The sequence below is a fragment of the Odocoileus virginianus genome, chromosome 8 (assembly GCF_023699985.2).
Source record: "Odocoileus virginianus isolate 20LAN1187 ecotype Illinois chromosome 8, Ovbor_1.2, whole genome shotgun sequence".
NCBI lineage: Eukaryota > Metazoa > Chordata > Mammalia > Artiodactyla > Cervidae > Odocoileus > Odocoileus virginianus.
This window is the reverse complement of record NC_069681.1, coordinates 11488612-11512739: the sequence shown is the minus strand read 5'-3', so window position 1 is coordinate 11512739 and position 24128 is coordinate 11488612. Positions and strand designations below refer to the sequence as shown.

The 24128-nt window shown below is 39.8% G+C and overlaps 1 protein-coding gene across 6 annotated transcripts in view; it reads right to left on the bottom strand.

Moving 5' to 3' along the window:
- Positions 1-18709, bottom strand: part of AKAP11 (A-kinase anchoring protein 11) — a 46018-nt gene extending 27309 nt beyond the window's left edge. For 2 of the 6 annotated variants that reach the window (XM_020905944.2, XM_020905949.2), the window contains exons 1-3: positions 17993-18099; positions 7021-7130; positions 1183-1299 (exon numbers count right to left, since the gene is read on the bottom strand). In XM_020905944.2, the coding sequence (XP_020761603.2) occupies positions 1183-1299; positions 7021-7080 (177 nt within the window). In that variant the 5' untranslated portion in view covers positions 7081-7130; positions 17993-18099. Of the gene's footprint in view, positions 1-1182; positions 1300-7020; positions 7131-9411; positions 9981-17962; positions 18100-18486; positions 18511-18633 lie in introns of those variants that run through there. The other 4 variants (XM_020905948.2, XM_070471186.1, XM_020905945.2 and 1 more) reach the window with 4 other exon arrangements.
- Positions 18710-24128: the final 5419 nt, after the last annotated feature.

The following is a 24128-nucleotide window of genomic DNA, read 5'->3' as shown; positions in this document are numbered from 1 at the left end:
GGAGCGTGGGCCCACAGGGGCACTGCACAAAGAGCTGGAGTGAGGCAGCTGGGAAACCGGCTGAGCGCAGAGGACACAGACTTGTCACACTTGGCAACAGCTGAGGAGATTAGGAGTGGCTTGGCTTGACTAAAATAAAGTAAAAAGGAATAACAAACAGGAGAACAGCCAAGAGCCAGAGAACTGAGCTCACACAGAAAGAAGAGGGTCGGGTCAGAAACCACTACAGGCCTGAAAGCTGTGCTCACCATCCTATGCAACTACTTCAGACACAGTTTCTCAAGGAATATGAAAGAAAATCATACCCAAAATAATAATCAATATTTTATTAGAACCCTGATTTCAAAAAAAAAATTTCAATCAACATATTTATCAGTTTTGAGCTTCAATGACCCCAATACCCTGTCTCTCTTCTTTGGTAAATAAATGTATAGATGGACTATGCTTATATATTGTAGAAAAAACCTTTACCCCTTTTTATAGTAATAAATTCAAACAAAGATTGGAAACATTGACACAACAGAGAAAAAGGTGAGCAAGTAGTATATCATATCCTTAAGTGGCAAATATCTTACTTCAAAATAAATATATCACTACTATTTCATTTTGAATCAAAGCACTGAATTTAAACAACCAATAAATGAGTATTAGAAATAAGTATATATTTTGCTTCAGAGTAGAAAATTTCAGAATGTAAGTCCCAATTACTGAACATAGTAGAAATCATCTAATACAGAGCTGTGTGACTGATGAGTGGTCAGTAATGTCTGTGCACTAAATTAAATGTGTGCATTATAATACACTAAGATGACTATGCTGTGTGTGTGTGCTAAATTGCTTCAGGTGTGTGGGATTCTTTGCGATCCCATGGACTGTAGCCCACCAGGCTCCTCTGTCTGTGGGATTTTCCAGGCAAGAATACTGGAGTGGGTTGCCAAGCCCTCCTCCAGAGATCTTCCTGACCCAGGGATTAAACTCGCATCACTTATGTCTCTTGAATTGGCAGGCAGGTTCTTTACCACTAGTGCCACCATATTAGCAGGTACTTAAAACAGGTACTTCTCACACATGAATTAATGTGCAGAGATTTTAGACATTTAAAAACAAGACCACGCAGTTCTAAGATACATGAAAATACAGTGTGCTGTATTAGGAAAGGGTATAGACAGTAATCCATCAAACCTCAGTCAAATTGGCATGTTCATCCTGCTTCAAACAGTCCTCAGCTGATACACTGCATAGTTCCTTATCACTCTGCAATAAAGACTTCACAGACTGGAACACATCTTCATTGAAGCTCTGAAAACAAAAGATATTCTTAATTTACTTAATTCTAAGACAATGTAAAAGATCCTGGTGATCGATTAAATGTAGTCACTAAATTTCCAATGAATATTCACTGGGCACCTTTTGATGTAACAGAACTCAACTCAACTGAGAGAAAGAACAAAAGGCTGAAGCAGAACTCCACACGCTCAACACACAACAGCACAGGCTCTCAACCTACTGGAGACCATGAGGCCCTCAACCAGGTCCTCTTCCTTTCACCCTGCACTGACACCGAGCAGATGAGCAGATCGTATACCTGATTTCCAAGTCACTGGCTGAACAGAAGCAACAATTTATAAGATGATGATGGGGACGGGGCTTACAGTAAGGTATGCTAACAATGTGATTAATTTCATAGCAAAGTTGGAGATGGAAAAATGAAAGAGGTAATAACCCAAAATAAGGCTTTTAAGGGTTCTTAAAGCAGCAATATGATGAAAGAGGCAAAGCATTCCAGATTTGAAAGAAAAGGATGTCACAACTACAAAGAAACAGAGGAGAAATGAGAAAGGAGAAATTTCTTCATCAAGAAATGAGTATTATAGTTGGATATAAAGAGAACATTAATTTCTCTCTACCTTATTCCGCTTCTGATTTGTTGATCTGCAATTCTAGCAAAAATGTCCTTGTTCCCTAATGTTCCCCTGTAGAAATCCTACATATTCCAAGACTTGTGAAGATTTCCCATCCCTCAGTCATAATAAAGCTCTCCCAAACTTCCTACTGTATTCTTTGCACATTAAGATCATTTAATCTATATCACAATGTATTATAATTACTGCTTTTGTATGTATGTCTTTCCTACCTGTTAAACCAAATTACTGAAGTAATTGTCATTTACTCAATCTATTTCTCCAGATTTCAGTACCTCACACACAATATGAACTCAACAAAGAGAAGAGATGCAAATATGAAATCAAAGCAATTAACAAAAAAAATGTAATGTTAAATCTGAACTTTCAATATGAACTCAGGACTCTTTAAACATATGTACTACATTTTTTCCACTGACAGATCATAGAATCAATGACGCTTAAGAGCAATGAGCATACCCAGCACACAAATTTTGGTTTCTAAATACCATTCACCAATTAAAAGAACTAGAAGTTCCCTGAGTGAAGGAATTCCAGGTCTGAGGCGGAAATGTATGAAGTGCAACTCAACATCTTACTGTGACACATGGAATGAAGTGTCTCAAAAGAACACAGAAGCTTGAAGAACACTTGAAGGAATTCCAATTGGCCAAATATGGGATAATCTAAGCATCATAAGAATACAGATGGTAATGGAGTACAACAGCTGAGTTTAAAAGAAACTACAAGTCCATTAAAAGAGACAGATAAAAGGGTAGGGGTTGGAGGACTGTGCTACTTACCTTAGAACGCTGGCTAACAAATATGAACAGAATGACAAAATTTAAAAATTTCATTTGTAACTCCCAATATAACTACTGACTCAGGAAAGGACTATCAATGTAGTAGGACTATCAATGTAGGACTATCTTAATCCACCAGATTAAAAGCTACTAGGGAACAAGATACAGTGTTGTGCCACATTACCCTACAGATTACTTATTAACAGCATGAATTACAAGGGGATTATGTGTCTTTATGCTGGAGATAACTGGTGGTTTATCAGAGTTAAGGTAGTTAAGGGTAACTAACTACCTGGTCAAGCCTGGCCTTAACAAGATGCACCTTCTGATCTGACACACTAGAATGACCATGACTTCATCCGTGAGGAGCTCCTACTGAACCTAACCACAGGGAAAAACAAGTGAACTCAGAATATGGAGATGCTCTACAAGATAAGTGGTACAAACTCTTCCAAAGATTTGCCTTCATGAGAAAAGAACCTAGGCCAGAGATGGAGCCGACGGGGGTGGGGAGATCAAAAAGATACAGTACCCAAGTAGAGAATGTCAACCTTGCTTGACTCCTAGTTGAGAAGCGAGGGGAAAATCACAAGGATACTGAGACAACTGGGGAAATTTGTGCATGGATTACACATTAAGACCGTGCTACTGAATTAATGATTTTCTGAAGGACGGTAATAATGCTGATGTTCTTAAGAGACGCATGCTAACATATTAAGACAAGAAGTAAAATAAAGTCTGTAGCCTACTCTCATTTGGTTTCAAAAGGGAAGTGTGTATGTACATATATACACACACAGATAGAATGGGCTTGGTAAAATATTTACAGGGTGAATCTAAGTGAAGAGTGTATGTGGTGTTCATTGTACTGCTTTCCCCCCCAATATTTGAATATTCAAATTTTTAAATGATTCTCCTTTCACTAATGAGTGGAAATTTTCAGGCTAAATTATGAACATGAACTCAAAAAAGGAAAAAATGTGAAATGTGAAATTTGAACATAAGCAATTAACATAAACTCATGAAAGTAAAAGAACAACAGTCACAGTTAGTACCCAGATCTTGATTTCTAAATCAAGAGGTTCTGTGGAGAAAGAGCCCATTCCAGGTCTGAGGAAGGTAAAGCAGAAACAGGTCAGTCTTGTACTAGAAAGCAAGACAACAATTAAAGAATTAAAAGCCTGAGACAATAGGACTTTGGCATTGCCTGAAGGGGCTTATAGGGACCAAGTCTGGGGCAATCTGAGCAACTTAAATAAACGAGTGAATAAATAAATAAATAAATGATTGCAAATACATAAAAGATGAGAAAACATAGTTATTTTAAAATCAATGCTTCCAGAGCAACACAAATAAAACTATTTTCTTCCATTTAAGGTGACTATTCCACCAAATCATTCATCTGAAAATTGGTAATCACAATTTTGCAACTTTCAGGAAATAGCTGCAGGATAGGACCATCAAGGGATGCAAAAAGTATTAGATGAAAGTCGAAAAAACAAGATGTTTGCACACTGCCAAGTATCATCCCATAGATATCTGCTAACTAAAAAACAGAATATACAGTTTTAAAATGGACAACAGTTACCACTCTAATCAACTGATCAATTCTAGCATCACTAATCATTAGGAAAACCTGCAATTTTGTCTTCTCACTACCCTTTAGTACCCTGGCTAAAAATTTTTAACTTGAATCTAAGTTAAGCCTTTACACCTAACTTCTAGTTTATATGAAATATATAGAGAGGGGAGAAGAATAAGTTAAATAGCACTGTGAGAAAACAACCAGATAAATGCAGAATGTGGAACACTGTACAAGACACTGGCCTGGCCCATTCAACAAGTCAGTCTTGAATTTAAAAACAAAAAGAGAAGAAACTCTTTCAGAACCACTCCTCAAAAATATGAGTCATAACCATCAAATGCAATAGGCGCCTACACTGAACCCAAATGGGAGTGGGGCGGATGAGGGCCTAAAAAGACATTTTCAGAGTAATAAAGGAAATTTGAGTATGGCTGGGTATTAGATATAAGGGGATTATATTTAATTTTCTTGAATGTGATCATGTTTGGAGTGAAGAGACATCAAGAATGTTAACTTTTACAAGGATTTACTGTATAGCACAGGGAACTATATTTGACATCTTATGATAACCTATAATGGAAAAGAATCTGAAGCTCTACACCTCAAATTAACACCATATTGTAAATCAATTATAGTTTAAAAAAAAATAAAGACCATTAATTTTCAAATGGTTCTGCCAAAAACACACAGAAATAAAACAAAAATATTAACTGCTGAATAGGGTGGTTGGTATGTAGGTTTACATGTGGGTGTACTATATTTTCTCTATATGCTTGAAATTTTCATAATAAAATGTTAGAAAAACTTAATGGAATAGAAAGTGCAGTTCTTTCTGGTTCTCACAGTCCCTGATTCCCAATAAATATTCAAAGTATCTCTTTATCTTTAATGCAAAGTAAAGTGAAATCTAGAAAATCTGAGTATACCTTTCAATTTCCACATTAGCAAACAGGGAAGTTTTTGTCAGCTATATATGTATATACATACACATATACCTTTTGAAATAAAGATGTCAAAAGTTGTACTGTGCATGCAAAACACACATACATACAAAGAGTACATAATATTCTCTTGAATATTGAATGAATGAACAGATTCATATACTACTAATCTAAAAGGGTTTCCAAATATTCAAGAGAATTCAAACCAGAACTTTATCATGTGTCTAATATAAACAATGGGCTAATAACAATATTAAATTAACAGTATGAAGTTTCGGCTGTGGCTGAATGCACTGGTGAATTCAAATTAAATAGGTAGGTAGTACAATGCCTGGAGTACATGGTTTCTAGCTCACTATTTTATTTTCTGTATATGTGCATTTCTTAGTTCTAATATTAATTTAAAGCAATCAGTACAATTACTAATTTAAAGTTATGAATCCAATGGCTAATTTGAAAAAACTGTAATATACCTATAGTTTACAAAAAGTAAAAACACAGAGAAAATAGTTTTTACTGTGAAGTGAAGTGAAGTGAAGTGAAGTTGCTCAGTCGTGTCCAACTCTTTGCAACCCCAGGGACTGTAGCTCATCAGGCTCCTCCATCCGTGGAATTTTCCAGGCAAGAGTACTGGAGTGGGTTGCTATTTCCTTCTCCAGGGGATCTTCCTGACCCAAGGATCGAACCCAGGCCTCTTTTTTCAAATTAAAAAGGGGACCTACTAGGTTTAAAGGTCCCTGAAAACACAAGGGACATATTACTTAAAAATATAATTACTACAGAAACTAGCACAATATTATAAAGCAATTATCTTCCAATAAAAAAATATAAAATAAATAAGTTTACTTTCTGCTTTCCAACTCTGCAGGCACCTTTTTCGACAACCACTCTATTCCAGTTAGCAGTCAATCCAAACATTTCTTAGACCTCTGAAGAGATGAATAGCTAAATGAAAAAGCAGGCCCCGCAGCTTTTAGGAACACTGACAATGAGAAGCTGGAAAGAAGACCTGCAGAGGAGACAAGCGCCACCCTGAGAGAGGAGAGAGAAAAGGCTGCAATGCAAGACGTCAAGGACCATTGATCAAGCAAGGACTTGTCAACAGTGTCATATCATGCAGGAGATGAAGCTAAAAAAAGGGCTGACAAAGAATGCTAACCATCCTCCAGTGCTCATTCTCCCTTTCGTCAAGTGACACCCCCACAGTGTTAGTCAAGAAAAATGTCAAGAATGAAAGGGTAACAAAATCATCACAAGAGAGGAAAAGAGAGAGGGTTCTTCCTCAGACTAGCAACCCAAAAGCATCAGGAATCACATTTCATTTGCCCGCTCTTTATTTTCCACCTGCTACCTAGCCTATGGACAGGCATACTAGCAGCCCTCAAGTTTATATCTGCTGAGTGAATCAGTGAACAGTAATATTTTGAGGTAAAGCTAAAGCTATGTAAGAGAAGTCACACCTGATGCTTATATTGTGAAGAAGAAGAAAGAAAACTACTGAGAAGAAATAGGGAAAGATTTTGATCTTTGGGAAATAAAGTTTATTGTCTCCATGATTTCATATCACTATTTTCATACATCCCAATCTCTGCATTTTATCATTATTGATTTCAATAATTAAGATTCATTTAAAAACAGTAATATCAATTCCTTCTTGGCCCTTTGGCTAAGATCAAGTGTAAAAACAGTAATATCATAACACAGCTGCTTAAAAAGACTTTGGCTTCAGATAAAGGATCAACATTTTTATTAAAACTATCACTAAAAGGAATCTAATATAGTGAACTTACTTTTCTGACAGATGCTCTAGTTTTCATGTGATTGTTCCTGAAAGACTGGAAGGTCGCCATAACTATACTGCTGCTGTATGTAGTCAATGAAGAGTTAATCCACTAAAGACCTAAAGAAAAAATAGTGAAAGAAACTAATTTATTGATCTGAGTAATTCAGGCAAGCATTTTGTCCTAAAATAACTTCTTCAAATTCAGTCACTTAGAAAAATGAAAACATAAACAAAAATTCTCAGACATAAAAATGTATTCAACAGTCTAACATGAGTATTTGAATATTCATGAAAACTATGAATACTGGCACCTTAATGAGATAAAATTATTACAAAATGTTATTTTTAGGTTCAAAATCATTATATATTCAAAATTACCCATATCTAGTCAGTCTTAGTCCTTTTTAATTACAAATAGTATCTTAAAGCTTTAATAGGAAATATTTCAAAAACTTTCAAAAAACCTAAAACATAAAATTTCACAGAAAAAGCCTCAACCTTCTTGTCTCCTAAAAGTGACTCTATTCCTACAGCAACTGTAAATGCTTTAGACATTCTTATTTCTTGGGGAAAAAGGTTTAATAATATACAAATGAAAATATGAAATCTGTACATATCAAATAAAATCAGATAAAAACAAATCCCTTCTACAGGAATCTTAAGAAGAATTCAAAAACATCAAATTCAAATGATTAATACCATAGTATTTAAAACACACACACACATACCCTCCTTGGTAGAAAATGCTAGAGCTACATCACTTTTTATCAATGCTTTAATGAAACACCTTTGAGAGCTTAAATCAACTTGGGTATTAACCATTGAATACCCACATTTGACCACCGTAACCTGTCCCTTCATTCAAAATCTATGAGCACCAGACGCTATGGATACAGGTATAGAACAAGGCATATACAGCACTTCTGGGTCAGAGCCTTACAAGGAAAATGCTTTATTACTATAAAAGGCAGGAGTGAGAACTGAATTCTAAATCCTTAATACTAAAAAAAATCTGAACAGAGATTGAAGACATGCCTAATCAGTTTCAATCAAATTGGTCTTATCAAGAATTACCCAGTTGAGGTTTTCAAGACATTTGGTTGACATTAATTTATACTATGAAGAGATTTATACACAAAACCAAATTTCAAATTAGTCCCCCACAGAACTGCAAAAAAAAAAAAAGAAAATCTAAATTATAGTGGAGTTCTAATTTTATATTCTTTCGCAACAAAGATAAAACTGAAGTTTCAGTGCCTGCACACACATGCACCTCACTTTAGGGATTCCTAGATTCTAATTTTTCACAAAGAATTATATTTTTTATTTATTTTTTATTTCTTGGGGGGGGGGCCACACTTTTGGGGAGGATATCAACTCCCCAAATAGGGATCAAACCTATGCCCTCTGCAGTAGTAGCGCAGTCTTAACCACCAGACTGCCAGGGAAGTCCCAGAATTTAAATTTTTTAGACAAAGAATTTCTATTCTGAACTAAAATAAACTTCTATTCTACTCTGGTCTCTTTAACAATAAAACGTGATTAATGACTGGAATTGAAGCAGAGTTGTCAGAAAGACAAGGAATGTCCAGATAGCACAAGATAAAGAGTGATACACTGGATGCAGAAAAATAGCATTTGTACCCCCCTTGTGACTCTCATTAGCTCTGTTCCCTCTAGGCAAACTGCATTATCTCTGGATCTGTTTCCTCTATGTATATATCTGGGTGTATATGATGTATATTAACCTCAATGTATACTATCCTACTTCCTGGGCAAGTTTATTGTAAGAATCAAATAGAAATTTATAAGAGGCACTTTAAAAACTATAAAACATAGGTAAAAGAAGAACTAAAATTTTTACCTACAGACCAAAATGATTAAGAGGACCAAAATTCTCAAAATAAGGTATAAATATAAAGGTTTATGTAACCAAAGCAAAGAAATAATCCTTTTCTTCATCCCAGTCCAAGACACTCTCCCTTCCCCCACGTCCCCCGCCCCAAGTTCTCTACAGCTACCAAAAACCCTCAGAGACAAGTGGACTTGCCTCAAACTTCACATAAAACATAAAGTATTAGAGGCCAACTCAAGGATGCCACAACAGTGAAACTCTAACTCAGCTCCTGAGTAAACTGGCACCACCCTTCTGGAGGGCAATTTTGTAATGCATGTCAAAACCCTGAAAACCCCCCTACACTCTGACACAGCCACTCCACTTCTGGGAATTAATCAAAGGAAAGAATGTCTCTGGAGCAGCCAGGGTTCTAAGGAGAGCTTAAAACAAAACCAACAGCTGTTCTAAAAGACTTCCTTGCACATATCATTCAATCTTTAGGACCAGCAGAATCCAGCTCTACAGTGAGAAAAACAGAGGCGAAGAAAGTTAACCACTCACCAGGCCCACAAAGTGAGCAGTAGAGGGCCGAGACGCAAATCCAAATCTTCAAACTCTAGCACCCAGGCGCTTACCCTCCTCTCGACAGTGCACAGAGGCCTGAAAAGCTGTTCGTCGCACTTTGTGATAGCAATAAGAACCACCCCAGATGTCAGAAACAGAAAGACTGAATGCCTGAGAGTGCCTTCCCACCGTGGCATGTCGGCCATGGTATGTCGGCCATGGTACACAATGCGCAAGGACCGACAACCAGCGCGCAAAGCACCTTCCCCAAGAGATGGAGCTGCGAAAGAGATGGGAGACAGCAATTACCTTTGCAGCGGCTGAATAAAGGCAACACAAGCAAAGACTAAACCTGAACTCAATGGCGGCGTCACCAAACATGAAACTGAACCATTACCTCACCAGAAGGTGCACGCGGCAACAGGACAAGCCCCCGAGGCAAGAAGCAGTCACAAGCCTTCGGGGAAGGCCAGGGGCCTCTGGTACAACATCCATATCTGACACCGTGTGCTACCCCAGCTCACTACCTGAAATAGTCCTGAATGGCAGACCTAAATAGGACACCCTTCTCAGAGCTGAGAACTAAACAATCCAGTCTGAACCTACAAAGAATCATTAACACACACACACACACACACGAGACATTGAAGGAAGAAAAAAAAAAACTCCAAACACACTCAAGCCACCCAAAACTCGCATTATCTATTTTTAGAATTCAAGAAACTAGTTTTAATCCCACATTTACACTCTGCTTCACTCACTGAAGAAAAATACTTGCTGAATCTTACTCTATTACTTCTGTGTTTCACTTAAAACATAAGCAAAACATTAACCTTGCAGAGAAAAGAAATCTATCAGAGAATATCTATGAAACAGTCCATATAAGTGAATCCAGCATGAGATGGTATGACTCATACCTCTGATAAAGCAAAGAAACAAAAATCTCTTTAGAAAAGATACAAAGGCAGACAGACAGAGAAAGAGAGTAGGGTTCCTCACTATCTTTCATAATTACAGAAGATGTACTTTTAAACAGATTTCACAAAAGGTGCAAAAATACAGTATTTTCCCCTTGAACATCTTTATGTTAGGATAATAAACTTTTCCCTTAATGCTTTTTTGTTTCTGTGTTCCATTTGGGTGAATAAACAAGTCCTAAACAGGAAATCACTAAGGGTTTTTCTCTAGAGTCAAATAAACTAACGTGAACGTGGACAATGTTTTACTAAGCAGCTCAAAGAAAAGAAAGCATAGATGGACAAGCCACATGACTGAAAAGTAAGCCGTGAGAGCTCAGGAAAGCCACAGGGTATAAAACACCACCATGAAATAAACGAAATCTTGTGAGAAGCAGAAAAAAGCTGAATAGATACTGCTGAAACGGAAACAACCAAGAAAGTTTTAAGAAATATCACAAAGGAAAAATAAATACCACAGAATGTAAAAGATAACAAATGAAGACTAGAAAAACGATTATAAAGAGCACAGAAAACAGGTATCGGACACTTTGAATAAACTGCACCTATCCTGATCCTGCGATTTCACTTCTTAAAATTTATCCTATATACAAACTCGCACAAAATTCATGAGGATATATGTGAAAGAATATCCACTAAGACAAAAAAGGATGAAAACTAAAAATAACCTAGAAGCCCAACAAGTCAAATAAATTATAATAAATTCATATGACTCTGCTGGAAAGAAAGCAATATATACTGACAACAGTCCAGCATGTTCACAATATATTAAGGGAAAAAATAAGCTACAGAACAACGTAAACAGTGTGCTCTCAGTGATTTTTTTTTAAAAATCATATACATATAATTTTTTTAAAAATTATACACATACAAAACTGACACTGCATGCTTCCCTCTTTTTGAGTTTTGAAGACAAAAGTGTTTTACTGTATTTGTATTCAAGCACAGTAAGCATTCAAACATCTACTAAAAAAATAAAAAATTATTTTTAAAGTACAAAGTAGATCTTTAAATGTTGAAATGGATACCTCTACATTTACTGAATTATTTCTGAAACTATGTCTCCAATAATTTCGAATTTTGTAATATTTGGGAACATATTTATAATAAATACTCCAAATACATATTTTGGCCAAATCCCAAACATCCAGTGTGAAAAATAAATATTCTGTTGAATATAAATACAACTAAATAGGACAAAATATGTGAAGCATTAGTTTCAGACACTATCAGACAAGAGACAACACAAGACTCGATCTATGCAAGACTATGATCCAAGAGGTCATAACACAAGGAGACGCATGCCAAGCAGTATGGCAGTCTCAGCGAATTGAAGAAACAGGGGCCAGAGTTTGGAAAGGCCAAGGTGCTTAGAATTTGCAGGGCAGAGTACTGGAGGAAGAGCTCAGAAAGGGTCAGAACTTTACAGATCTGCAAGGTGGGCTTCCTATGGTCCTTGGTCTACTGCTGATTTGTGCTGAGTAGCTGAGGATGGGGAAATAATTTCCAGAGAGCAGTAGGCCAAACAGTACCTGGAGCCACACAGGACTTGGAATAAGTCCCACCAGCCAGCGTGGGAAAACTCTATAACATATCAGGCAATGGATGGACTCCTCAGAAGGAAATTTGCCTCAGCTGAGGAACTAAGTCAGCACTAAAATCTGTTCTGGACTTACCCTAACAAAGATAAAAGTCAAGCCTCAAAACAACCCAAGAGATTCCAAATAATCTAGCTGTATACTCCAACTAACTCCACCACTTAAGGAATACAACGAAACTGAGCAAGTAACAGCATAAAATTCAATGGCTGGCACACAGTCAAAAATTATCAGATATACAGAGAAAAATAATAAGACCCATAAGCAAGAGGATAAAAGTCACTAACTGCAGATCCAGAAATAACCGAGACAATGGAATGCACAGAAAAGATGTTAAAACTATATTACAAATGTGTTCCATACAGTCAAGAAGGGAGAGAAAACATGATTACGGTATGGAGAGAAACAGAAGATGCAAGAGATTCAAACTGAACTTCTAGAAATGAAAATAAAGTACATCCCAGATGCAATTAATAGCAGATTAGACACTGCAAGAGAGAAGCTCAGTTAATTTAAAGACATAGCAATAGAAACTACCCAAAATGCTGCACAGAGAAACTTAAAAACAAACAAATGACTCACCGTAAAAGATGAATAACTGGAATCCCAAAAAGTGTGGGAACAAGGAGCAACATATGAAGACAAAATGGCTCAGAATGTCCCAAAGTTGATGAAAACCATAAACTGACAGATATAAGGAAGATTAACAAACCCTAAGGAAAACAAACATGAGGAGGACTTCACTAATACATACTATAACCAAATTTCTGAAAACGTGTGATAGAGAGAAAACTCTTGAAAGCAACCAGAGAGAAAACTACACATTACATATGTACATACATACAGAGGAACAAAGGCAACAAATTTCTTATTAGAAACTACGCCAAACCATAAAACAATAGGGAAACATCTAAAGAGTGTCAACCCACATACCTATTCCCAAATATCTTACAAAAATTAAGAGAAAATAAATTTATTTGAACTAAAAAAAGCTATGAGAATTCATCACCAACCATCACTATAATCAGTGTTAAAATTTTTTTTTCTTTACAGGCAAAAGAAAAAGAATACCACATGCAAATCTGGATCCAAACTAAGCACAATATCTCAAAGGGTTAATATAAGGGTAATATAAAAAATATTTTAATTCCTTAAAAAATAACTTTAAACTGAAAATAACAATGAATTATGGGGTTTACAACATACATATAAGTAAGATGTGTGACAAAATTACACATAGCATATCGTGTGTTAAGAGCTGAAAAAAATACTGTTATACACTATACAAAAAGTGCTATTGATAGGTTATCTTGTTAACCCCAGAGCAACCATCGAATACAAAGCAAAGTGGTGTGAAGGTGTGCTACCCTCTTTCTGCAGATAAGGAACCCAAGGCTTCCTCTTCACAGAACGGTTATAAGGATACAATTAATACATTTAAAAACAGTACCTGATGCAGAAAGAACTGAAAAATGTTAGCTTTTTCCTTGTGTACAGTCCTGCTCTTTGATTTATAAAATCTAAAAATATCTTAGCTATCAGTTACTACTTTGTTTTGTCTTTCAAAACAATCATCATTCATGTAAAAAGAAGTGTGAATGTCATCTGATTATCTACTAAGATATCTGCTTCTCTGTAATTTCCTGTATATGAACAACAAACACAACTTAAAAAAATACCCTAAAATACTGAGGCTGTGCATTCAATGTGAATACGCTTCCTAGAAGGTAGGGTAATAATATTCTTAACCTTCTGCATAATCCCCACCTACAAGATTATTCTTAACAAAAAAGTATGTTCAAAATTTTAACTCAGGAACACATTCCTCCATGTCAGTGGCATCTGTGATTTCACAGCTCTAAGAATATACTGCTGAAAAGGCACTTAAGCAGCTCATGCAAATAATAATAAAGTTCGACCCCAAACTGCCAGCAGCAGGAATGAGTGAACACATCTTCTTTGCAAATGGGCCCAGTGCTCGGCACATATGAAGCATTCTAAAATTCTGTGCAGAACCTATTAACCAACAGAATACACGAGGCATAAAAAAGTGTGAAAGGTAATTTTAAGGTTTCAAGCTTGGGGAGCTGTAAGTGAAGCCAACTAGACGGTAAGTGGAAGACAGCGTTATTTTATGTCAAGATAATATCCAAAGAGCACCTAAAAAACACATTTAGCTGTGGTAGTCAGAGCTAAAGATGCTACTCTAGGAATTATCTGTATATAGAGAGCTTGAAACCTGGCCCTAGAGACTCTGACAAGACAGAAGACAATCATGACAAACAGTCCTCAGGCAGGTAAACGAAGAGCCACAATCAGTGGCGGTCAAAGCAAGTGAGGTAGTGACTTAGGAGAATTTAGGTGTCACTGAAGTCAAGAAACAGTTTTAAGTATAAAGTGGTCAGCACTAGACTTAGCCAGGAATGACAGTTTCTTCCTCAAATGCTGCAGAAGCCACACCACAGTACCCACACACAGCGTGCCCTCAGTCAGTCACACCACATCCCTTACACTCTGCCAGGCAGGCACTGTTTAATTGCTGATAAACTGAATTTATATTTTTCACAATAGAAGTTGCTGTTTTATACTCATCTTTACATAAGAAAACTGAAGCACACAACATTTACTTCAGCGGTCCTCCAACCTTCCTGGCACCAGGGTCCAGTCTTGTGGAAGACAATTTTTCCTCGGACTGGCAGGGCTGGGGAGGGGGGATGTTTTCGGGATGATTCGAGCACATTATATTTATTTATTATATTTATTGTGCAGTTTATTTCTATTATTATTACATCAGCTCCACCTCAGATCATCAGGCGTTAGATCCTGGAGGTTGCAGGCACCTGATTCACATACACATTTGGCCCTCATACACCTAGAACCTGTCCTGAAGGAGACCATTGCTGAGAGCAAGTTCAGAGTGCTAAGGGGAAAATTCTAACTGTAGGAGGTCAGAGTACACCGGAAGTACCCACCTTTTCCTGCCTGTTCACACCCCCTTTACTAGAGAACTTGTAGTACCCAGCCTGAAAAAATAGAAACTGTGGGACTTTTTTGGGACTTTTGTGTAGGGCACACCTACATCTTCTCCCCCATCTTTCCCCACCCTCGGCCAACAGGACTACAAGTAGGTACCTGCCCTACCGGACTACCTATCTCTCCAGAAATTCAGAATTAAGATGTGGAGATATCTCGAAAGAACCATACTGCAAAATCAAAACATCTTGTGTTGGCACTAAAGCAAACCAAAGTCTAATGCAAACCGAAGGTATGGGGAAGCAGAAACCAAGAACTTGAAAGAGTCAGTCTGAAAGAAGTCGAAACAGACATTACAGAGTAACAGAGACACAACACCCATGTCATGGCTTCCCAGAGAAAAACTGGCTGGGTAACTGCCTGAAGATGTTCTGGTTTCCAGAACGCTGAGCTGGACTTCAGACACTTCTGTCTGACAAATGCCCTTTTTAAATAAGTTAATTCAACTGGTTTCTGTTTCTTGCAGCCCAATAATCCTCAAGACATTAAAAGAGGTCAAAGAAAAAACACTGGGTAAGCAGTTACTATGTGCTTCACAGTAACTAAGGTTTTAAAAACTCTCCTGTCAGGGATGAAGAAAAAGAGGCTTTGTAATATCAACGAACAGATCTACTGGACTCCCAAACACAAACTCTTTATTTTACACTGTACCTCTTTTTCACTCAAGTAATATCTAATCTGTTCCGATCCTCTATGCCATTTATCTATTTTTTCCCATGAAACATGGTCTGATTACTATAAAAATGCTAACTTTTCTTTTCTCCTGTCCAGTCTCTAACCTATACATTTCAAATGACTTTTGCTAGTATTTTATAATAAACATCAATATAAGATGAGTGACAGAATAAAGTCACTTGGATCTGTCTGATTTGTTTGTAAATTGATGAAGTAATTTTCTTTCCTTACTTTACCAGTTTAACACTAACCCTGAACTCAAGCCCAGGCCAGCTTAGATCCTTTCCTGACCTGTCCCATTCCTCATTTCCTCCAAATCACTGATTTTACTACTAAAATGCAGGCAAGAAAAAGAACAGTTTAGCTTACCTAAATAATCATCCTACCCAAAGTGACTTCAGTTACAAGTATCTACATCCTAAACCTGAAAATCTTGCCAAAGTGATAAAAACCAGTAAAAAAAAAAAAAACAAAAACTGTTTTTCTATCCCTGAAAATCAGCTTCCCAAGATGAAATGGCAGAGAACTTCTTAAATCTATACAAGTCTCTTTCACCCATTCTCAAAAAGACGTTGAAGTTTTTCATGTTTTCTCCAAGTACAGACAACAGCACAGCCTACTTCATTACTGGAAATTTCCATAAGAATAACCTAAACTGTATCATCTGATTTGGTTTGATTTACTTTTCCAGACAGTTAAGTTCCTGGAATTTCTCATTAAAAAAAAAAAAAAAGAAAAACAAATGTACTATCCTTCTTCCAGCCTTGAAAGGCAAAGGAAGGCTTCTTCAGCTTCTAGACTTCTCCAAAGAGTTGGAAAGCTAGAGAATTTCTCACTGTGGTTCAGGGTCTTCGGCAGGTCCCATATCCTCAAAAACTGGGAAATATCATTAGCCTGGAGGTAGACCACTAGGCCCTTATTAACAGAGCAGCTATGTGGGTACAGATATTCATCACTAGGTACCAGTTAATTTGGGGAATTTGTTCTCACTGCCCTTTACAGTCTCAGATTTCTCATAAACTTCTGTTACAGCCAAGAATGAAATTCAGTCAACCTTTGGGTCAGTTCTGCCACAGAGGCCATAAAGAAGTAAGCATAAACAGGGTACTACTTGAAAAATATAACTATGTATTTAAAAAGCTTCATTAAAATGGCACTATCTAAACTGACAGTGATTGTGCTGGGCACTGGGATGCCATTTCCTCTAAAACCATAAATAAGACAATAATATGACATTAAAATAACTGCTGAGAACCCTAAATTTTCTGAGGACATTTCCTATTTCCAGACATACCAAGATCAATATCAATCAATATATCATCCCTAACAAGGTGGAAAGAAGCTAAAGAAAGCTTATGAGTTTTCCAAGGGACTGAGGAATTACAAAGCTGAAAAGCGAACCAGAATGTTTAACGCCAGGCTGCAAAAAGGCCATTAGATATGTGTCTCAGCAGTATTTTTCACCCTGAAATTTCCTTAGCATCTTAAGCTTAACCACCCCCAGTTTAACAGGGGTTTCAGTGGAAGGAAACCAGAAAGACTGTCACCACGTCATAGACTGTGGTTCAGATTCTACTGCCATTGTTATTCTGCCAACGTTTTTAACACTTTGGTCACACCCACGTATTTTTTTAATAAGGCTGTTTAAGTGCCTGGAATAAAAGAGTAAGTCTACCCAGTCAATTCAGATGAGGGGTGGTGGTCTGCATTTGAGCCGTTTAAACAGCGCAGAAAGAAATCTGAGACCAGATAAATCCAAGGAGCACGCCGAAGAGATGCTTGACGCTTCCCGTTTCTGTCCCAAGATACGGGGTGTACCCGGTTCCAGGGCTCAAAAGGGTCTGACAGAGGATGGCTGTTGGTTCAGGGGACAAAGTGCATCCTCCTTCTCCTCGCGCAAAGGTTTCTGTGCGTGCAGCACGCTGACCAACGAGGCGCACGCAGCAGCACGCACGGAGGAGCCCCGGCTCTGAAGACCACCTTGGGGGACAGAAACTAAGCCTGTCACCCAAAGGGCTGCCGCCCCGCCGCCGCCCTCAGACACCGAGAAGACCGTTCCGGAGCCCGAGGACGCCCGTCCCCGTCCCCTCAGGCCCAGGGCCTCGGGCTTCCTCTCCTCTCCCCGCCCCGCTCCTCCCTCCGCCGTGCGAAGGCTCAGCTCCGGGCAGCCCCAAAGTCTGAGCCGGGGCTGTGGGCCGCTCCCGGCCGCTCCATCCAGCGAGGCCCCACGCCCCGTCGCCGCCCCAGCCAACGGGTGCCGCTCACCTCAGCGGGCGGACCCGCGCCAAGGCTCACCTGGGGGGCCGCAGCCTCCGCAGCTCACAGGCATGACACCCGCCCGCAACGACCAGCGGCGCGAGCGGCCGAGGAGGCGGGCGCCCCCCTCCCGCAGCGGCCCCCAGCCCTCCCCCCTCCCCGCCCCGCGGCCGGCCCGCCTCCCGCCTGCCCGCCCGCCCCCGGCTTCCGCCACCGCAGCTCCAGCCCGCAACACCTCCGAGAGTCCTCACGCCTCCCACTCGCTCTCGCGAGAGATCGCCCCGCCTCTCGCGAGAAGAACTCCGCGACCAAGCCCGCGCAAAAAGTGGGTGGGCTTTTTAAACAGGAGAGAAGGAACAGGAAAAAGCCTTCCCACGTGCTCCGGGGCCGCCAGCCGGATGGCCGCGCGCGTCACGTGACCACGCCCAGCGGCTTTCCCATTGGTCAGAGTCCGTTCGGCCCACGGGAGCTTTAAACTCGAGGCTGACCTACGAACCTCCCGCAGACGTCTTGCGCGCTTCCTGGTCCGTTACCTGGGAAACCGTTTAACCCTTTCCTCGGGCAAAATATCCAAATCTTGGCTTGCTCTGCGGTCCTTGTGTAAGGCCCTGCCTCCTTTCCTTCGTCCCCTAGGTTTTACCGCCGGAGGTCAGCTGGGCTCCTTCTTCGCCCCAGATTACCTTGTGCTTGCTTCTGATTCCGGGGGCCCCTTCCTGTAGCGGCAGCCCCTCGAGATCCGACGGCTCAGAAGGGCTCATCCTCTGACACAGCTCCACCCCTTCCCCCCAGCATTTCCAGGAAGAACCACTCAGAGCGCGCCAGGCCCACTGGCCCCATCTAGACCTCGACAATTGGCATCGAGGCATCTCCAGGCCCTAATGCTCACCCTTCCGTCGTGAGGCGATGTCAGAATCGGGAAGTAAAGCCTTGATCACGGAGAAACCAAGACCGAGATGAAAAGCTAGCATGTTTAGAATCAAGGTAGAATCGGAAGGGCTAGTCCAGTGAAGTTGCAGTCTCCTCGAAGACATCTATTCCTCAAGAGTGGAGATACCTGACAGATGAGAAGGACATTTTTAAGTGTATCTTCATTATGAGTTTTGCCCTGGTTGGGAGAGAGGAGGGCAAGGAAGAAAGGGAATATTAATATGTTCGTTTCTTCACTTAACAAATTTTTGTTGAGCTTCTATGTTAGGGACTATTCCAGACTCTCGATTGAGCACCCTCAAAAACACGTAAATCTAGGTTCTAGGGAGTTTATGGGCAGGGGAGAAAAATATCTTGGTGTTAAGCTCCACGCAGAAGAAATTCAGGGAATGATGTGATGACGATTGCAATGGCCCTTTTGAGGAGGAAACATTTAGGAAGCGGTTTGTGTAACAGGCATGCAAATATCAGAGAAGCATTTGGGGCAAAGGAAACTGCTAATTCTAAGGCCCTAAATTTGGTTTGAGGGGGAAGGTATGAGAAACTAAAAGGAAAGTAAGCCTGGAAACGCTTGGAGAAGTAAACAAGCATAGGTTACATCCTGTAGAGTTTTGTAAGCCAATATAGGAATTAGTTTATTCTGAGTGCAGTGGAAAGCACTGGAGAGTTTTAAATAGGGAAGAGACACCTATGGTTTAATAATTTTAAGCTCTTTGCTGCAGAGCACGGATCTTAAGAAGGCCACAGAGGAAGAAGGGAGATTAGAGGATTAGTAATCTATGTAAGAAGGAGCCCCGAAATTTTTAATTTCCGATGACATTGACATTCCTGTTCTAAAATCTGTTAGGTTAAAGTCCTGGTTCTGTTAGCCATATTTTGTTAAAAAAAAAAAAAAATCTAGGTATTCTTCAGTTACTGCTCTTTAATTACAATTTGAGAAATAAATTGGAAGTTTTGTTACACTGGAAAACGCATGGCCCCAAAAAAATCATTACCTTTGATTTTTTCCCCTCCATTAACAACACACAGATAACCACCTCTTCTGTCCAAAGGTCAGTTCTAAAAATAGACAACATAAAATGATGTTCAATGCAGATGTTTATTCCTGAGTATAAGATTTGAAAAGGTAAAGGTTTAGGGCTAGAAAATGGAGATGTTTCACTAACAGAAATAGAAATCAGGAGAACTGAGTTCCAACTAGAAGAACTCATTAATTGGTGACTCAGCCAAATCAAACAAGGTACCTTATCATCTGTGAGTCTCAGTTTCCTCATGCATAAAACAAGGCAATGAACTAGCCTGCACGCAAAGTGGTTAAGCCTGAATTACATTTTGGCATGCACACACCAGCAAGAGGGAAGCTGGAAAGGGAAATGAAACGAATTTTTATAAAAACCTAAAAGAGCACAAGTCAAATGAAATTAGAAGCTTGTACACACACACACACACACACACACACACACACGTATGCACGCACATACAGCAGCTGAGAAACTATCAGACTGATTAATACAGATACCAGGAATGCTTCCCTAAGAAACCTTGGCCTTCTCAGAGTGTGAAAACGGAAACATTGCCACCTGCTCAACCTCGTATTCCCTTTCTCTGTAGCTATTTTGAACCTATGTAGTGTTTAATAAATAATGATTCACATATTCCTAGTCAAAATTTAAGAACTAGAAAAGAAATGTTTAAAAGATCTGGGGCAATATTTTAAAATTAAGCCAACACCTCGATTTTAATGAAAATAAGATTTCAACACTATAGGGTTTTTTTTTTTTTTTTGAAAGGAAAAATACTGAATGAGAAAAAGTATTATTTTAACATATTAAGAGCATTCATTTAAAATGCTGAAAGAACCAAGTACTCTGAATGCTGTTTGCAGTCCTTATAATGATTAACTGAAACAGCTGCTCAGTACTGCTAATTTAATGCCCAATGGGCACAGCTCTCCCATTCTAACCTAAACTAATACAGCAATAAACCCTCCCAGCTCAAGCTAGCAAGACAGTCACTGTTGTCTCTTGCCGGCTACAATTATTTCTAGGCCAACGAATATAAAATGGGAAGAAATTAGGATTGAAATCCATTTCTACAGGTGTCCCTAGTTTCTAGATTTTTTTTATTTTCTTTCTTAACAGCTTTATTGATATATAATCCACATATCATACAGTGTTCAAATGTACAATTCAGTGGTGTGGGTATACTCTCAGAGTTGCCCAATCATCAGCAAAATCTAACCTTGGAACAATTTTTTCCCCCAAAAGAAACCCCTTATCTATTAGCAGTCAATCCTCCACCCTGTCCCCAGCCCTACACAATAGCTACTTTTTTTATAAAAAAATTTTTATAAATTTTCCTTTACTGGAAATTTTGTATTAACAAAATTATCCAATATGTGGTCATTTGTCTCAGGTCGTTTAATGTTTTCAAGGGCCATCCATGTTGTAGCATGTATCAGTACTTCATTTTTAATTGCCCAATAATGATTCCATTGTATGGATATAGCACATTTTATTTATCAGCTTATCAGTTAATAGACATTTGTTTTGTTTCCACTTTGGGGCTGTTTGTGTGCATGTTGCTTATTCTTTTTTAACACTTAAAAAAATAATATATATCCAGTTTACGAGTCCATATTTTTTTCTCCTATCACAGTTACTTTGCTCCTTGATATTTAGTCACTGAGTCGTATCTGACTCTTCGGGACCTCGTGGACTCTAGCCTGCCAGGCTCCCCGTCCATGGGATTCTCCGGGCAAGAATATTGCAGTCAGTTGCCATGCCCTTGTCCTGGGGATCTTCCCAGACTCAGGGATTGAACCCAGTTGGATTCTTTCCCACTGGGCCACCAGGGAAGCCCCTAGCTTTGTCTTTTTTGCCTGCTGTTTGAAATCTGCACTCAGCCCCAGAAGGCTGACATTTCTACTTGGGTGTTTCACATCTGGCCACATCACTGCCTTGTTTAAACCTTTCAGTGGATTATGCTTGGCCTGCCCATGATCTTCCAACTTTCTTCCCTGCTCTGACCTCATCCTCTCTCTCAGATAGTCTTCGTTTTAGTTCCTGGACATAGGACCAGAGCCTCCTTGCTTCAGAGCCTTCCCACAAGCTGTTCCTTCCTTATAAAATGTTCTTTCTCTCCCTGTTCCCCTTAGCCTCTGAATGAATGCCCGTGAATCCACCGGCATCCTGCCCCGCTCTCAGTTCGTCAAGAACTCTTCCTAACTCCCCAGACTAAGCTCCTCCTTATCTGGGACTCTACGTTTTCTTCAAAGCATTCATCAACTTAAAATGATTTCTATTTGAGTAATTGTTTGGTTACTGTCTGTCTCTTTCCCCTGCTAGACTGCAAGATCCCTGAGCAGGAGCCACATCTGTTTTTACTTAAACATGCATGGCACATAGCAGGTGTTAGTAGTTATTCAGTAACTATTCAGAGGAGGTGAGGGAGGGAGGGAAGGAAGGAGAGAAGAAAGAGAGGAAGAAGGGGGAGGAGGGGGGAGGAAGAGGAAGAAGAGAAAAATAAGAAGGAAAGGAGGGAGGAAGAGAAAGAGAGGGAGGAGAAGGAGGGGAGAGTGGGGAGGAGAAAGAAAGGGAAGAAGGAAGGAAGAGAAGAAAAGGAGAGTTCTATTTTTCCCTCTTTTTCTAGACTTGAACTAAATTTTAAGCCCACAGTACTACCTCAGCAAACCAAAACTTAGAGAAATTTCCTGTAATTCATCCACTAGACCAGAAACATATTCAGTCAGACAAACCCCTCTCTTCTTGCCTGAGGAATCCCATGGACAGAGGGGCCTGGCGGGCTACAGTCCATGGATCGCAAAGAGTTGGACATGACTGAGCAACTAAACTGCAACAAATCCCCTGTCCTTGTTCCTTCTCACCCAAGCAAAGTTGGCAGTGTGGCCCCAGGCACTCGGATATTTTCTATTTTTATTTTTCCCTGTTTAACATGTAAAAGCTTCCTGCCTTTCACTCCATTTTGCAATTCTCAGAATGGAGGCTGTCTGCTTCATGAGGAGTTAGCTCCTTTGTATCACCTAAATTGTTTAAGCATGTTTTTAATACCGGGAATCTTCAGCAAAGCCCTGATAAATATTGTAAGGCCAGTCTGTTGTAAGGCCAGTCTGTGCTGTGGTACAGGAAATGAATAGAAAGCCTGGCCCAGGCTTGAGATGGTGTTGCAGGGGACGCACATATCCCCTGTCCCTTGATGCCTACAGAGAGGGTGATGTGCGGAAAGGAAGGCAGTGGTGTACAGTGAAGCTGAGGACTCAGTGTGACAAGTCAGAGAACACAGGCTGTGTCTGGTTTATCTAACATATGCCAAGGAAAGCCTCGGCGGTCCCCAGCCCCCAGGACGCACTTTAGTGGACTGAGTCCCAGCAGTCAGGTTAGTGGCTGGTGGATCTCCTCCAAAGTAGTCTTGCCATTTACTGAAAATGTTACTTCCATTTGTTTGCATAGCCTAATGGGGCCAAGACTTTTGAGTTATAGGCGCATGAAAGAATGCTGGCCCAGCCTGGATGAAAGATTGGTTCTGCTCACCTGGGGCATTGAGCATTATATGTTGTGGCTGTTGTTTAGTGAGTCATGTACAACTCCTTTGTAACCCTCCACTCTAGCCCGCCAGCCTCCTCTGTCCATGGGATTCTCCAGGCAAGAATACAGAGTGGGTTGCCATTTGCTCCTCCAGGGGATCTTCCCAACCCAAGGATCAAACCGCATCTTCTGCATTGGCAGGCAGATTCTTTATCACTGAGCCCCCTGGGAAGCCCACTGAGTGTCATGGTTCGGACTAAGTTTGGCTCATTCAGTCTGGTTCTGCCTTTCCACGGGACTAGGCATGCAACACAAAGCTAGCTGTCAGTGTAATCCCCCGAATGACCTTTTGATGACAAAGCAGGCATCATCTTTCCTCCGGACCTCTGGAGCTTTACACCAGCAACCTCTGACAGCCAGGAGTAGATTCCATGTCGCTTCCTGTTTGAAAACTTGAGTCTCCCTTTGGCCCACTGGCTGAATTCCTGTTTCCTGCCTGAGTGATGGTGCCAGCTGGCTGTTCACTTGTGACAGAGAGATGTCAGTCCTTCTTTGTCACGCTGCTCTCTGTTTGGGGATTTGGGAGGCTTTAGTAATAATAAATCAATACTCACACGTTATGTACAATATTGGAAAATACAGGAAAAGAGACTAGAGCTGATTCCCTTTCTGGTGGTTGCTTTACACACATTACCGTTTCCCTG